Below are 16,558 nucleotides of genomic sequence, written 5' to 3'. Positions count from 1 at the left end.
CCCTTGCCTTCCGTGGTCACGGGATCACATTTTGGACCTTGGGGAAATCAATCCACATTTACAGGTTTAGGCAAAAATGCCCCATAACAAGTAAGGGGTTCCCCGTGGATCATGGTGATTCACTTAACGACCTTTGCAAACAAAGGTCAAAAAATGGGGTGGGTCATGTGACGATCTGCTTTACGACTGTCGTGACTAATAACGGGCAAGCTCCAATACCGCCCTGAGTCCTCGGCTTACAACCACAATTGAGCCCAACATTTCCGTTGCTAAGCAAGACAGTCCAGTGATTTTCGCCCCGTTTCATGACCTTTCCTTGCCGCAGTTGTTAAGCGAATCCCTGCAGTGATTAAGGCAGTAACTGAATGGGTGGAGGATGGAAGGATTTATATCCCATCTGATCATTAACGCTCTCGAGAGTCGTTGAGGCCACTTGGAGGTTTATCTGTGCCCTCAGGGGGTCACCTGTATAAAATAAATGTCCAAGGGGCCTCGAGGACTCTCGGAAAAAATGCTAACAATCAGATTCCCTGCTAACTGCAAGGAATATAAATCCTTCCATTCCCCGCCAGTCAGTCAGAACGGAAGAACCCTTTTGGATGAGAAGCGAAACCTCTTCAAGAAAAAACAAAACCCAGTTGCCTTTTGAAAAAGCACCTTTGGGTTCTGGCGACGGGTGGGCCCAGCTGGTGTGACTGTGTTACACTGATTGTGGATGGTTGCTTTTTGAGGGGAAAAGCAGGATGTAGGTTTACCCACATCCTGTCTGTAGTGGTCGTGTTTCCCCGAAATTAAGACAGGGTCTTAATTTTCTTTTGACCGCCGAAATAAGTGCTTGGCCTTATTTTCGGGGAGGTCTTATTATTTTTGAGGGGCAGGAGGAGGAGGCGAGCGTGGTCACCTCACGGCAGCTGCTGTGTTGCAATATTTTTGGGGAGGGCTCATTTTCGGGGGAGGGCTTACTTTAGCGCATGCGCTCAAAAGCCCGATTGGACTTATGATCTGGGGAGGTCTTAATTTTTGGGAAAACAGGGTAGCAGGGCAATGAAAGATTTGATTGTTGGCTGCATCCTGGGTCAGAACACTCCCCATCTCCTCAGGCTGTGGCCTGTCGACTGCCTGCCCTTCCAGCAGCCGAATCAGGGGAGGAGGCAGGGTCAGCATTAAGGCAACCTGAGAACTCTGAGCGGGGAGAGGGAATGGAGCTGGCAGAGAGAGAGAGAGAGAGAGAGAGAGACAGAGGCGAATCCTGGCCAGGCGTCAGCCCTCAAATGGAGAGTCAAGAGCCCTCAGGTCTGGAGGCGGCTGATGAGGAAGAAGAGGAACAGCTGAGTCCAGTGCCTGATGCCTGGATGCACAGAAGGCAGAGGAGAGGAGAGCAGTGGAAATCTATGGGCCAGTCCTTGGGAGTCGGCGAGCGTGGTCACCTCACAGCTGCTGCTGTGTTGCAATGTTTTTGGGGAGGGCTTATTTTCTTACTTCAGCGCATGCGCTCAAAAGCCCGATTGGACTTATGATCTGGGGAGGTCTTAATTTTGAGGAAAACAGGGTAGCAGGGCAATGAAAGATTTGATTGTTGGTTGCATCCTGGGCCAGAACACTCCCCATCTCCTCAGGCTGTGGCCTGTCGACTGCCTGCCCTTCCAGCAGCCGAATCAGGGGAGAAGGCAGGGTCAGCATTAAGGCAACCTGAGAACTCTGAGCGGGGAGAGGGAATGGAGCTGGCAGAGAGAGAGAGAGAGAGAGACAGAGGCGAATCCTGGCCAGGCGTCAGCCCTGAAATGGAGAGTCAACAGCCCTCGGGTCTGGAGGCGGCTGATGAGGAAGAAGAGGAACAGCTGAGTCCAGTGCCTGATGCCTGGATGCTCAGAGGGCAGAGGAGAGGAGAGCAGTGGAAATCTATGGGCCGGTCCTTGGGAGGCGGCGAGCGTGGTCACCTCACGGCTGCTGCTGTGTTGCAATATTTTCAGGGAGGGCTTATTTTAGCACATGCGCTCAAAAGCCCGATTGGGCTTATTATCCGCAGAGGTCTTATTTTTCGGGGAAACAGGGTAGTCCTCGACATACAGCCACAACTGCTGCCCAGGATTGATGCTGCTAAGTGAGAAATGGGTTCAGCGAGTTTCGCCCTGTTTTACGACTTCTCTTGCCGCCTTTCGTTACGCGGATCCCTGCAGCTTGTTAAATCGGCAACAACGGTCGTTAAGTGAATCGGGCTTCCCCCTAGACTTTGCCGGTCAGGAGGCCGCAAAAGGGGAATCACACCACCCCCGGGACGCTGCGACCGTCATAAGTATGAACCGGTTGCCAAGCCTCCGAATGTAAATCACGTGACTGCGGGGAAGCCGTGATGGACATAAATGTGAAAAGTGGTCATAAGTCACTTTTTTCAGTGTCACTGTAGCTTTGAACGGTCACTAAAGGAACTGTTGTAAGTCGGGGACGACCTGCATTTGCGGGTTAGGGTTGAAATGAGGGGTCCTTGGTGCTCTCTGAGCTTGGTTGTTTCCTTGCAGACGTTGCCTTACCAAACTAGGTAGCATCATCAGTGCTAGTGGAGCGTGGGGTTTGCGTCTCAGTTTATATCCCAGTGGCTCTCCCTGCCAGCATCGATGGGAGTGGTATTTGGTTGGGATATTTACTGCTGGCTTGTTTGGCAATTCCTTGACTGGGGTATTGCTTGCTTCTTAATTATCAAGCTAATGTTAATGTCCCCACTAGCCCTGATGATGTTATGTAGTTGGGCCATGAAACGTCTGAAAGAAAACAAACAGCTGTAGAGCGAGCACCAAGGACCCCACAGCTGTCCTTGTTGTGGCCCACTAGTGGATCTGGCTGCACATTCGGAGAGTGAGGAAGTTGGGGAGGAACCTGGGCCAGTCCTGGAGTCTGGGGAAGGCTCTGATGAGGGCTCTGCGTCGGAGGCAGAGAAGGGGCCAGGGCCGTATGCCAGTTATCAGCTGCTTTCGGAGTCAGACATCAGTGAGGCAGAAGAACAGGTGGAGCCTGTTCCCAGTGTGCGCATGTGCAGAGTTGCCAGACAGCTAAGGAACAACAGTCAACTCGAGAGTAAGGCTTCGGGTGGACAGTGAATGGCCCCTCCCATAGAGAATAAATGGGAGCGAAAGAGGAGGGGAGTTTATAGGAAACAATTAGTTCAATTCTGTTAGGAATATAATCTAATGGTTAGGTTGGCAATATATAAATCATATAGCAATGCTGTACCCGTTTCTTTAAATCATGCTATAAAATGTGATTGGCTGCTGTTTCTTTAATCGGCCATAAGAGGGAGCCAGAACGACTGTTAGCTCTCTGTTTGTTAGATGCTGGGCTGATCTGATCTGAGTGTTTTGGAAGCTGGTTGTTAGAAAGTGCCGTGAGCTATTGTAAGTTTTGCAACTGCTAGCAATCTTTGAGTACCGGACTGATTATATGATACTGGACTATGTTATTTGGATTATCCCTTAACTGAAAGACACTGATGACTGACTGTCTTATCCGTGTATGACTTGGGACTGTTTGATGGACTCGGATACCTCTATTTCCACGAAAGTAAACGCCTATTTAAACTGCAGTGTCTCTGTATGCTGGTTTGTGTGTTCTCCAACACACGATGCTTCTCTGAACGTACTCGCTCTCCCAACGGGGAGCTTACCTAACAAATTCCTTAGGGTGAAGATCTGTTCCTGACTTCTTGCCAAGTATTGTCTGCTACAGAGTGGCGTTTGGAAGATATCGGCCTGGCTGCTCTCCAAGCCTGATCAAGGCCTGTAGTTGTGAAATCTCTTGAAAGACTCCCGGCTGGGATTTTGCTGGAGAGGAATTCTCTTTAAACTCAATAAAAGGGGTTTTATCAGGCCGAGGAGTCAGCTCTGTGCTTTTGGGAAGCCTGGGTCAGAACAGTCCCCTTTCTGCACAAACCCCATTCCTTTCTCGCCCTGATGACGTTACCTAATTGGGTCATGAAACGCCTCGAAGAAAACAACTAAGCTCAGAGACCACCAAGGATGCCACAAATCAAAATACCTTTGACTGAATTCATACCTAGCAGTTAGTCAGCTGTGTCTTCTTTCTCCCCTTACGTATCCCAGCTGGGGCTTATGGGCCGACCTTGCACTTGCTCCCCCTAAATTTTGCAGTTACCTTCCTGCAAAGGGAGAGTTCCCACCCACCCCTCCCCAAACCGGGCCCGTGCATCCCCCATAAAAGATGCAAAGACACGAAAATGAAGGCCAAGACGATTTGAACAACAACAACAAAATACAATCCCGAGAAACGCAGCAAAATCCATCAAAGTTTGCAGGAGACGAGAGGCTCAGCTCGGTAAATAATGAATGATCTCAAAAAGAAGCTTGCAAAAAAAAAAAAAAAAGGACCGGGGGGTGGGTGGGTGGGGGGGAGAAAGAGGAAGGCTCAGCCCGAATTTGCAGCAAATCGGGCGAGGAGGGGGATGGGGGGGAGCCAGGAAGAAGCAAGACATCCATTAGGATCCAAGCCGAGCCTCCTCTCGCCCTCGAATTACGGCCCTCAAATCAAATATTAAAGAAAAGAAGCAATCGAGTCGCCACAAAGGCCTCGGTGCAGTTGAGCTGGAGCCAGCTACGTTGGCAATTTCCAAGGGCATAGAAACCTTCCTCCTCCTTCTTCTTCCCCTGTACAACGGGCAGGCAGGCAGAGCGTTCAAAAATACAAGGCATTTTTAAGACTTCCAAAAAGGGGGGGGAGTTTTGAAGCACCCGGAAATTGCCAAGGTAGCTGATCCGAGGGACGTTCCTCGCACCCCCGCAAGCGTTTTGCACAAGTGAACGAGGCGGAGAAATACGGAGGGTCCTCGGCTTGCGACCACAATTGGGGGTCGGAATTTAGTAGGTGGTGTACGTTTTGGAAGTGGTGGCCCTCTGAGAGCTGTACGCCACAAAATTTCATTTCAATGCATGTTGATTAGTGTGCATTCAAAGTGACAATAAAATTATTCTATCCTATTCTACTATTCCATTTTTATTGCTTTCTGTTCTGTTCTATTCTTATTCCATTCTATTAAACTAGACAGACCCAGTTCCGGCAACCGTTCTTCATACGTTTTAGTCTCCAATCCCCTAATCATCTTTGTTGCTCTTCTCTACACTCTTTCTAGAGTCTCCACATCTTTTCTACATCGTGGTGACCAAAACTGGAGGCCGTATTCCAAGTGTGGCCTTACCAAGGCCTTATAAAGTGGTATCAACCCTTCACGTGATCTTGATTCTCTCCCTCTGTTGATGCACCCTAGATCTGTGTTGGCTTTTTTGGCAGCTGCTGCACACGGCTGGCTCCTATTTAAATGGTTGTCCACTAGGACTCCAAGATCCCTCTCACAGTTACTACTATTGAGCAAGGTACCACCTATCCTGTACCTGTGCATTTCATTTTTGTTGCCTAAATGTAGAACCTTACTCTTCTCACCGGTGAATTTCATTTTATTAGATAGTGCCCAATCACGTTTGTCAAGATCCTTCTGTATCTTGAGCCTATCTTCTGGATCTTCTAGATCCTTCTATTTTCTTTAGCCTATATTCTATCCTATCCTTATTCCTTATCCTATCCTAATTCCATATCCTATCCTAATTCGTTATTCTATCCTTTCCTTATTCTATCCTTTCCTTATTTCTTATCCTATCCTATCCTTATTCTTTATTCTATCCTATCCTTATTCTTATTCCATATTCTATTCTATCCTATCCTTATTCCTTATTTTATTCCTTATTCTATCCTATCCTATCCTTATTCTATCCTATTCTAGCCTTATTCCTTATTTTATTCCTTATCCTATCCTATCCTTATTCTATCCTATCCTATCCTAATTCCATACCCTAATTCCTTATTCTATCCTATCCTATCCTATCCTATCCTATCCTATCCTCGTTCCTTATTCCATTCCATATTCTACTCCGGTGATGGTGAACCTATTGGCAGATGTGCCACAGGTGGAATGCAGAGCCTTCTCTGTGGGCACGTGAGCTGCCACCCCAGCTCAGCTCCACTGTACATGTGCGAGCGCCTCCCACCGGCCAGCTGGTTTCCGGGTCTCCGCTGCACATCTGCAAGGGGTGGGGCACACGCACGGGGCTTGCACACGCCATCCCCATGTTGCGCTTCCATGGGGGTCACATACACATGTTCAGAAGTGGAGGACGGGTGCATGGGGGGGGTGTACATGCAGGGGGGGGCACGCGCACATTACGTTATGGGTGCACGGGTGCTTTCGGCACTTGGTGAAGAAAAGATTAGCCATCAGTGTTCTATTCTATCCTTATTCCTTATTCCATTCCATTCTAAATTTCTGTTGCTAAGCAGGGCGGCTGTTAAATGAGGGGAGTTCAATTTCACGAGCTTTTGGCCAGAGGTGGTAAGCGAATCAGTGCGGTTGTAAAATGAATCGTGTGGTTGTTAAGTGAATACAGCTTTCCCTACTGAAAATTTTTATTTTATTGTTTGTAAATCTTCCAGAACTGCCTCTGGGCAAGATGGAGAGCATAGAAGTAAAGAAATCAAACGCAGAAAATGCTGCCTGGGCTTGCAATCAACAATTTCCTTTTCTCCCAAGCAGGAAACCCCGACTTACGGCTTGTTGTAAGGTCTGCCTCTACTTACAACCCAGATTTGAAGTACCAACAACCGTTCGTGTCATCACAGGATTACAATTTCGGCAACTCGGCAAACCAGGTTGCCTTCCCTGATCTTTGCGGCGTCCCACCGTTGTGTGATCATGAATCACAACCTTTTTTGCCAGAAACTATTCTCTACAGGTAGCCCTCGACTTACGACCACCACCGAGGACAAAAAGTAATGTTGCTAAGTGAGAAATTGGTTGTGAGTTTTGCTCGTGTTTATGGTCAACTGAGGAATTGGAATCGACCGGGTGCAGGAACTGGGTGTTGTGGCCCCTCAACAGGCAGCAGAGCTGGCATCAGATTTGGACAGTGAGGAGGTTGGGGAGGAACCTGGGCCAGTCCTGGAGTCTGGGGAAGGCTCTGTTGAGGGGTTCCACCACAAATGCGTGCGCAACAAAAGCGCGCCTGACTAAACCGCGGTGTCTAAAGCGCGGTGACAAAACCGCGTGACGAATGAGCGACTAATTAGCCCTAAAGCGCGCCAACAAAAGCGCGCCGACAGAAGCGCGTTGTAACGTAACCCTCAACCTAACCCTCAACCTAACCCTCAACCTAACTGTAAATCTTACCTTAAATGAAATCGCACTTCTGTCGGCGCGCTGTTGTCGGCGCGCTTTTGAAATCGCGGTTTTAGCGCCGCGGTGTTGTCAGCGCGCTTATGACGTTCACGCTTTTGACGGGTCACGCTGTTGAGGGCCCTGCGTCGGAGGCAGAGAGGGGGCCAGAGCCATCCGACAGTTATCAGCTGCCTTCGGAGTTGGATATCAGTGAGGCAGAAGAACAGCTGGAGCCTGTTCCCAGTGTGCGCATGCGCAGAGTTGCCAGATGAAGGGAACAGCTAAAGAACAGGGGTTGACTTGGGAGTAAGGCCACAGGTGGACGATGAATGGCCCCTCCGAGAGGAAATAAAAGAGGAGCGAAAGGGGAGTGGAGTTTGCAGGAGACAATTAGTTCGCTTAATTGGTTCCTGACTCTCCAAGACTCCTGGCCAAGTTTTGAAGATATCGTCCTGGCAGCTCTCCAAACTAGATAAGGTCTGTGATTGTAAATTAAATAAAAGAGGTTTATCGGGACTAGGACTTGGCTTCAGGCCACTGGGACACCTAGATCAGAACACTAACGCTGTCCATGGCCCTGTTGTGCTGCTCGCTTAGGTGGCCCAGGCTTACTGTTTGAAGGCTGAACAAAGTCTTCAATGGAGCGAGGAAGCACTGTGGAGCCAGGCCCTTCCCACCCGCATCCAGCCCGCCGGAGTTTTTTGCGCTGGAGCAGGAATGAGGGCCTGTCCCGCGGAACCCACTGCTGGAGGGAGGATGACGATGAGGAGGAGAACGGCGAGGTTGTGCGCCGGCTGGCCAGGCAGGAAGCAAGTCAGGTGGGGCTGGCTGGCCGGTTGGGGAGGCAGCAATCATGGCCGCTTAGGTCAGGGGTCGGCAAACGTAAACACTCAAAGAGCCATTTGGACCCGTTTCCCACAGAAAAGAAAACACCGGGAGCCACAAAAGTCCTAACCGGAAGCCCCCTGTTCAATGCTGGAGCTGACCAGAAGTTCAGTTCCCCCACCATAGAGTCTCCTCCTAGCGCGGCATCCTTTTTCCTCTACCCATCATAACCCAAAGCCCTATCAATGGCGGAGATAACTGGAAAACCCTCCCCTTGCCATAGAGTCTTCTCCTGGCGCACTGTGCTTCTCTCCCCCCCCCTCCGGAAGCTCCTCTCAAAATTGTGGCGCCGACCGGTGACGGAGCTGCAGCAGAGGGAGGAAAGAGCCACATGCGGCTCCAGAGCCGCAGTTTGCTGACTCCTGGCTTAGGTGGCTGCCACCGCCAGCAGCTTAAATATCCCGACTGAAGCAATTCGCCGCACTGGGGGTGGGGGGTGGGGAATGGCTGCTCAGGTGGCTCCTTCCCCCTCCCCGCCATTGCCAGCAGCTTAAATGCCCTATCACGCTCTCCCTCTCTCTCATACACACAGAGAGAGTTTTGAGAGCTCCCCCCTCTCTCTAACCATGTGGCAACGGCAGTTGTGGCGCTTCAGCGACAGGCTGGCGGGATGCTCAGATAAGCCATTGCAGGGCGTTGGGGGGGAAGGAAAGCTCCACACCCCTCCACCGCCTTCCTTCATACTCCCCCCCCCCAATTTCCTCGCTTTTTGACTGTCGCACCAGTGCGTTTCTCAGCCCCTTGCTAGGTTACAGCAGCAAGCGATGAGAAGTGGCAAAGAACGAAGTGAGGCGGGGGTGGTGGTGCAGAGATACCCTACCACCACCCCCCACAGCTTACCCGTGGGCCCTTCAGCCAGCCCAAATCCTTGCCCACCCCCCCTTCACAAGGCAGCCACATCCCTTCACTAACAGCTCTTTCCGCTGCTGCCACGTGCTGAGCAATTAAAATACTCTGTGGGGCTACGATAAAAGAAAATAGCTCAGAGCTTCCAACTTCTCACAAAAAAATAATAATCTCGCGACTTTGGAAGGTCTGAACTATTTTTTTTTTTTATCGTAGTCCCAGAGACTAGCTGCTCTGCACGCAGCAATGGAGGACAATAGCAATAGCAATAGCAGTTAGACTTATATACCGCTTCATAGGGCTTTCAGTCCTCTCTAAGCGGTTTACAGAGTCAGCATATCGCCCCCACAGTCTGGGTCCTCATTTCACCCACCTCGGAAGGAGGGAAGGCTGAGTCAACCCTGAGCCAATGAGATTTGAACCGCTGAACTGCAGAACTGCAGTCAGCTGAAGTAGCCTGCAGTGCTGCATTTAACCACTGCGCCACCTTGGCTCTTACTGGGTCTGGCCGCGCGCATGCACGCTGGGATGGTGTGAGCCAGGCCAAAGTGAGGCGGGCTGGACCCTTACAGCTTCCAGGAGGGCCACGCAGGCCGGATTCAGCCTCATCGTGGGCCAGATTCGGCCCGCGGGCATTGAGTTTGTCACCCCTGATCTTTTTTTAAAAAAAATTATTTTTTATTAACAAACATGTAAAATACACACACATAAAACCTAGACGTACACCACATTTATATAATACAATACAAACAGGAGCTTTCTGTTCTTTCTAATAGCAATTGTCAATCCATACCACTCACCTTATATTATTTCCCCTTCTATTGTATTCCATTTGGATTTCACCATCCGTAACCCTCTTATTTTACTCATAACTATTATTTTTTGAGTTTTGTTACATTCCTTCATTGATTCTTGTTTCTTTCCTCCATCCACCTATACCATTTATCCCATATCTGATAGAATTCTGATTCTTCTTTCCCCTGGATTTCTTTAGTTGGTTTGTCCATTTCAGCACAATCCATAACTTTTCTTATTATTTCATCTTTGCTGGAATTAATTTGTTTTTCCATTTCTGGGCAAAGGCAATCCTTGCCACCGTAATTATATTAAATACTGGATTTCTTTTTTTTTGTATTTCATAGACATTATTCCTAATTTAAAAAATTCAGTTTTCCATTCTATTTTAACCCCTGTTATTGCCTCCAGCCAATTTTTGATCCTTTTCCAACCCTCTGCACTATGCAGGGGAAAAAAACATTCCAAAGTTGTGGAGCTGAAAGGCACTCTTAAAGATCACCTAGTCCAGGGGTCGGCAAATGTAAACACTCAAAGAGCCATTTGGACCCATTTCCCACAGAGAAGAAAACACCGGGAGCCACAAAGGTCCTAACCGGAAGCCCCCTGTTCAATTCTGGAGCTGACCGGAAGTTCAGTTCCCCCACCACAGAGTCTTCTCCTAGCGCGGCGTCCTTTTTCCTCTACCTGTCATAACCGAAAGCCCTATCAATTGTGGAGACAACTGGAAAACCCTCCCTTGCCATAGAGTCTTCTCCTGGCGCATTGTGCTTCTCTCTCCCCCCCCCCCCGCCCCCCGGCCACTGGAAGCTCCTCTCAAAATTGTGGCACTGACCGGTGGCGGAGCCGTAGCAGAGGGAAGAAAGAGCCACATGCAGCTCCAGAGCCAGTTTGCTGACCCCTGGCTTAGGTGGCTGCTGCCACCAGCAGCTTAAATGCCCTGACTGAAGCAATTTGCCGCACTAGGAGGGGAAATGGCTGCTCAGGTGGCTCCTTCCACCTCCCCACCATTGCCAGCAGCTTGAATGCCCCGATCACGCTCTCCCTCTCTCTCATACACACACACACATAGAGATTTGAGAGCTCCCCCTCCCCCCTGTCTCTGTCATGCGACCGGTGACTGAGCTGCAGCAGAGGGAGGAAAGAGCCACATGCGGCTCCAGAGCCGCAGTTTGCTGACCCCTGGACTAGTCCAACCTTTGCACTTCCCAGAAGTCTCCTCAAAGCCACCACAGGTGGTGAACTCCCAACGCCTAGAAGCAAAGTTGCGTCATCTTGTACAACTCCCGGCAATGAGAAGTTTCCCCTTAAACCCAGAGAAGCGTGCCACATGCCAAATTCACCAGAAACCACCACAGTCCTTCTGGGCACCAAGAAAACCTCAGCAAGAGACAGAAAAGAGAGTCCTACATACCCCGATTGCCACATTCAGTTCTGCCACCGTCACCTGCTTCGCCCGCTCCACCGCCTGGACAACTTGTTGTTGGTGCTACCGAAAAAACAAAAGGGGTGAGAAATATGATTATCATTTACAAAACTTTGGATATTCTGGGTCTATTTTAAATCATTGTCATGCTGGATTTATCTTCCTCTTTACGTCCAAGATGCCCAGAATCACTTCACAGACTAGAACTCCCAGCCTCCTGGTGATTGGCTTAAAGTCACCCCGCCGGCATTCATGCCTAAGGTGGGATTAGAACTCACAGCCTCCTGGTGATTGGCTCAAAGTCACCTGACAGGCATTCACCCCCAAGGCAGGACTAGAATTCACAGTCTCTTGGTGACTGGCCCAAAGTCCTCCAGCCAGCTTTCATGGCTAACGCAGGATTTGAACTCATGATTTCTCACTTTGTAGCCTGGTGTTTTAATTACTGTACCTAACTAGGAACCTGCATGCTGAGTTTGGACCAGGTTGAATCTGGGACAAAACCCAGCAATAAATTGTTTCAAGAATGTATTTGACAATAAACTTGAAATTAAACAAGTCGAAAGCCACCAAGCTGACTTTTGTGCCTAAGAGAGGACTAGAACTCCCAGTCTCCTCATGATTGGCCCAAAGTCACCCAGAGAGGTTTCATACCTAAGGTGAGACTAGAACTCTCAGTCTCCTGGTGATTGGCCCAAAGTCACCCAGAGGTTTCATACCTAAGGTGAGACTAGAACTCTCAGTCTCCTGGTGATTGGCCCAAAGTCACCCAGAGAGGTTTCATACCTAAGGTGAGACTAGAACTCCCAGTCTCCCCGTGATTGGCACAACGTCACCCAGAGAGGTTTCATACCTAAGGTGAGACTAGAACTCCCAGTCTCCTGGTGACTGGCCCAAAGTCACCCAGCTGCCTTTTGTGCATTAGGTGGGACTAGAACTCACCATCTCCTTGTGATTGGTCCAAAGTCACCCAGCTGGCTTTCATGGCTAAGATGGGACTAGAACTCTCCACCTCCCTTTTTCTAGCTTTGGTGCCTTCATGACTGGGCCAAACTGGTTCCTGTATGTTGTTGTTTTTTTAAAGCTGAAAATCTTACATCCTCTCTGCAAGTAGGACGGGAGAAAGGAATCAACCTATCGTGACACTCACCTCCTGAGACAAGAAGGGGATGAGCTGAGCACAGATGACGTTCAGCCTCTTGGCAATCTCCGTCTGCAAGGGGGAAAGGGGAGGGGGGAGAGGGCAGGAGAAAGGGAGGACGCCATTACAGTACATCCGCCTGAATTCCCACAAAACGGAATAGAAATAGAATAGGAATAATAGAATAGGAATGGAGAATAAAGAATAGACTAAATAGGGAATAAAGAATAGAATAGGGAATAAAGAATAGAATAGAATATGGAATAAAGAATAGACTAGAATAGGAAATAAAAAACAGAATAGAATAGGGAATAAATAATAGAATAGGAAATATAGAATAGAATAGAATAGAATAGGGAATAAATAATAGAATAGGAAATATAGAATAGAATAGAATAGAATAGAATAGAATATGGAATAAAGAATAGAATATAAAATAAAGAATAGATTAGGGAATAAAGAATAGAATAGGAAATATAGAATAGAATAGAATATGGAATAAAGAATAGAATAGAATAGGAAATATAGAATAGAATATGGAATAAAGAATAGAATAGGAAATATAGAATAGAATAGAATATGGAATAAAGAATAGAATAGAATAGGAAATATAGAATAGAATATGGAATAAAGAATAGAATAGAATAGAATATGGAATAAAGAATAGAATATAAAATAAAGAATAGAATAGGGAATAAAGAATAGAATAGGGAATAAAGAATAGAATAGGAAATAAAGAATAGGCTAGAATAGGGAATAAAGAATAGACTAGAATAGGAAATAAAAAACAGAATAGAATAGGGAATAAATAATAGAATAGGAAATATAGAATAAAATAGAATAGAATAGGGAATAAAGAATAGAATAGGAAATATAGAATAGAATAGAATATGGAATAAAGAATAGAATATAAAATAAAGAATAGATTAGGGAATAAAGAATAGAATAGGAAATACAGAATAGAATAGAATAGGGAATAAAGAATAGAATAGAATAGGAAATATAGAATAGAATATGGAATAAAGAATAGAATAGAATAGAATATGGAATAAAGAATAGAATATAAAATAAAGAATAGAATAGGGAATAAAGAATAGAATAGGAAATATAGAATAGAATAGGGAATAAAGAATAGAATAGGAAATATAGAATAGAATAGAATAGAATAGAACAGAATAGAATAGGGAATAAAGAATAGACTAGAATAGGAAATAAAAAAATAGAATAGAAAATAAAGAATAGAATAGAATAGACCAACAAAGTTGGAAGGGACCTTGTAGGTCATCTAGTCCAACCCCCCGCCCAAGCAGGAGACCCTACACCATTTCTGACAGAGGGCAGCCCAGCCTCTTCTTGAAAGCTTCCGGGGATGAAGCTCCCACAACTTCCCAAGGCAACTTCTGTTCCATGGTTTGATTGTTCTCACTGTCAGAAAAATCCTCCTTAGATCCCAGGGCTTATCTGCTTTTCATGCGGAACTTTCTGCTTTTAAACTTTAGCATGTCCATGGACTATTTTGTTTCCCTCAAAGTTTGATCCCGCCATCTGAAAATCCAGCAACCGATCCACATTCTACAGTATGACTTAAAGAAACAGGTATAGCATTGTTAACATGATTTATATATTGCCAACCCAACCGTTAGATTATATTCCTAACAGGGAGTGTAACGCAACAACCTGTCCTTTGCATTTTTCTGCTTTTGAAATCAGGCCAAGCCTCCTGCTCATTCACCTCAACGCTTTCGCCCACTCGCCAACCTGACAAAACAGCCTTCCCACTGCCTTTCACCGGGATCTTGGGTTCAACTCCCCAGTACTCCTCAAATTACGACCGTCACGGAAGCCCGCCCGTGAAGGTCATTAAGTCATGACGGCTATAAAATAACCACAGTGGTCAAGAGTCCATTGACGGTCATAATTGGAGGACAGGTTTTATGATCTCGGCTGTTTCTATTTCCTGCGGTTTCACGAGCCTTGGCTAGCCACACCAAGCGCAGATTCTGAGCCGAGGGTTACAAGCCCTGTGTAGCGAGCAGTTTGATTCCTTCCAATGAAATCAATTGAATTAAATCTATTTGAAATTAAATTAGTTTGAAATAAACAACGCCAGTGTTGGTCAGCTCCAAAATTCAAATCGGCAGAAATGAAAATGAAATAAACGGGTTCCACCACAAAACCGCGTTCGACTAAACCGCGCTCGACGAAACCGCGTAGCTGACATCATCAACAGGGCGACAACAGCGCGGAGACAGAAGCACGCGGTAAACGCTAAACCTAAAATTAATCCCTAAACCTAAACCTAACCCCCCTAAACCTAAACCTAATCCTAAACCTAACCCTAAACCTAACCCTTAACCTAACCCTAAACCTAATCCTAACCCTTAACCTAACCCTAAACCTAACCCTAACCCTTAACCTAACCCTAACCCTAACCCTTAACCTAACCCTTAACCTAACCCTAAACCTAATCCTAACCCTTAACCTAACCCTAAACCTAACCCTAACCCTAACCCTTAACCTAACCCTAAAGCTAACCCTAAACCTTAACCTAACCCTTAACCTAACCCTAAACCTAACCCTAACGCTTAACCTAACCCTAACCCTAACCCTTAACCTAACCCTAAAGCTAACCCTAACCCTTAACCTAACCCTAAACCTAACCCTAACGCTTAACCTAACCCTAACCCTAACCCTAACCCTTAACCTAACTCTAAAGCTAACCCTAACCCTTAACCTAACCCTAAACCTAACCCTAACGCTTAACCTAACCCTAACCCTAACCCTTAACCTAACCCTAAAGCTAACCCTAAACCTTAACCTAACCCTAACCCTTAACCTAACCCTAAACCTAACCCTAACCCTAACCCTAACCCTAACCCTTACCTTAACTTGAATCGGCTTGCTTTCAAAGCGCTATTTAAAGCGCCCTTCTTTCTCCACGCTCGCTGTTGTCGCCCTGTTGATGACGTCAGCGACGCGGTTTAATCGGGCGCGGCTTAGTCGAGCGCGGTTTTGTCGTGCCACGAATAAATGCACATCAAACGACTAGCTTTCCTGCAAGATCTGTATCGCTTCTATAATTCCATGATATTCTAATCCCCAAGTCTTGCAAATACAGGTAGTCCTCAATTTACGGCCACAATGGAGCCCAAACTTTCTGTTGCTACGTGAGACACTTAACAGCCATTGTGGCGGCCATAAGTTGAGGACTACCTGTATTTGCGAGCTTTGTCCCATTTTATCACTTTTCTTGCCACAGTTGTTAAGTGAATCCCTGCAGTCGTTCAGTTAGTAATATGGTTGTAAAGCAAATTCCAGTTTCCCCCCATTGATTTTGCTGGTCAGAAGGTCGCAAAAGGAGAATCCCACGACTCCGAGACACTGCAACCGTCATAAATATGAGTCAGTGGCCAAGCGCCTGAATTTTCATCGCGTGGCCAACGGAGAGGGATGTTGCAACGGTCGCGAGCATGAAAAACGGTCATAAATTACTTTTTCCTGTGCCGTTGTGACTTCAGACGGTTGCTAAACAAACGGTTGTAACTTGAGGACTCCCTGTATTTCGCCCCCTTGCCAGAGAGAAGCATGCCACTGCTTTGAAGTTCTCCAAAATGCAAAAACGGGATCGCCCTCAGTGATTTAAGGAGTAAGAGGACTTCTGAGAATGCACAGAGAGCCTCGCTCTCATTTCACCATGGGAACCCGCCAACACATGGAAAACTGGTCAGGAAAAGGGCAAGGTTTTAAAAATATTCCCCCTCCCCATTAGCATTCATTTTGGCAGGGATATAAAGCTAGTTTGTTTGTTTTTTTAAAAAATGATAGCACTTGCCAGGAAAAAGAGAAAGAGAGAGAAAGGGAGAGAGAGAGAGAGAGAGAGAGTGAGATAGAGAGAGAGAGAGAAAGAGAGAGAGAGAGAGAAAGGGAGAGAGAGAGAAAGGGAGCAAGAGAGAAAGGGAGCAAGAGAGAAAGGGAGAGAGAGAAAGAGAGAAAAGGGGAGAGAGAGAAAGGGAGAGAGAGAGTGAGATAGAGAAAGAGAGAGAAAGGGAGAGAGAAAGGGAGAGAGAGAGAGAATGAGAGAGAGAAAGAGAAAGGGGGAGAGAGACAGAGAGAGAATGAGAGAGAAAGAGAGAAAGGGAGAGAGAGAGAAAGGGAGAGAGAGAGAAAGGGGAGAGAGAGAGAAAGGGAGCAAGAGAGAAAGGGAGAGAGAGAGAGAAAGAGAGAAAAGGGGAGAGAGAGAAAGGGAGAGAGAGAGTGA

At 47.0% G+C, this 16,558-nt stretch overlaps 1 protein-coding gene across 1 annotated transcript in view; it reads right to left on the bottom strand.

Annotated features, from left to right (window-relative positions):
* LOC106547948 (transducin-like enhancer protein 1) overlaps window positions 1-16,558 on the bottom strand; it is an 83,806-nt gene that overhangs the window by 48,182 nt on the left and 19,066 nt on the right. The window contains exons 5-6 of the mRNA XM_087703312.1: window positions 12,310-12,372; window positions 11,148-11,222 (exon numbers count right to left, since the gene is read on the bottom strand). Of these exons, the coding sequence (XP_087559438.1) occupies window positions 11,148-11,222; window positions 12,310-12,372 (138 nt within the window). The remainder of the gene's footprint in view (window positions 1-11,147; window positions 11,223-12,309; window positions 12,373-16,558) is intronic.

Source organism: Thamnophis sirtalis, unplaced genomic scaffold (genome assembly GCF_051295495.1).
Source record: "Thamnophis sirtalis isolate CommonGarterSnake01/CBP01778 unplaced genomic scaffold, rThaSir2_p1.2 scaffold_1, whole genome shotgun sequence".
In the NCBI taxonomy this organism is placed as follows: domain Eukaryota; kingdom Metazoa; phylum Chordata; class Lepidosauria; order Squamata; family Natricidae; genus Thamnophis; species Thamnophis sirtalis.
The sequence above is the reverse complement of the archived record's forward strand: the minus strand, read 5'-3'. Positions and strand labels throughout refer to the sequence as shown.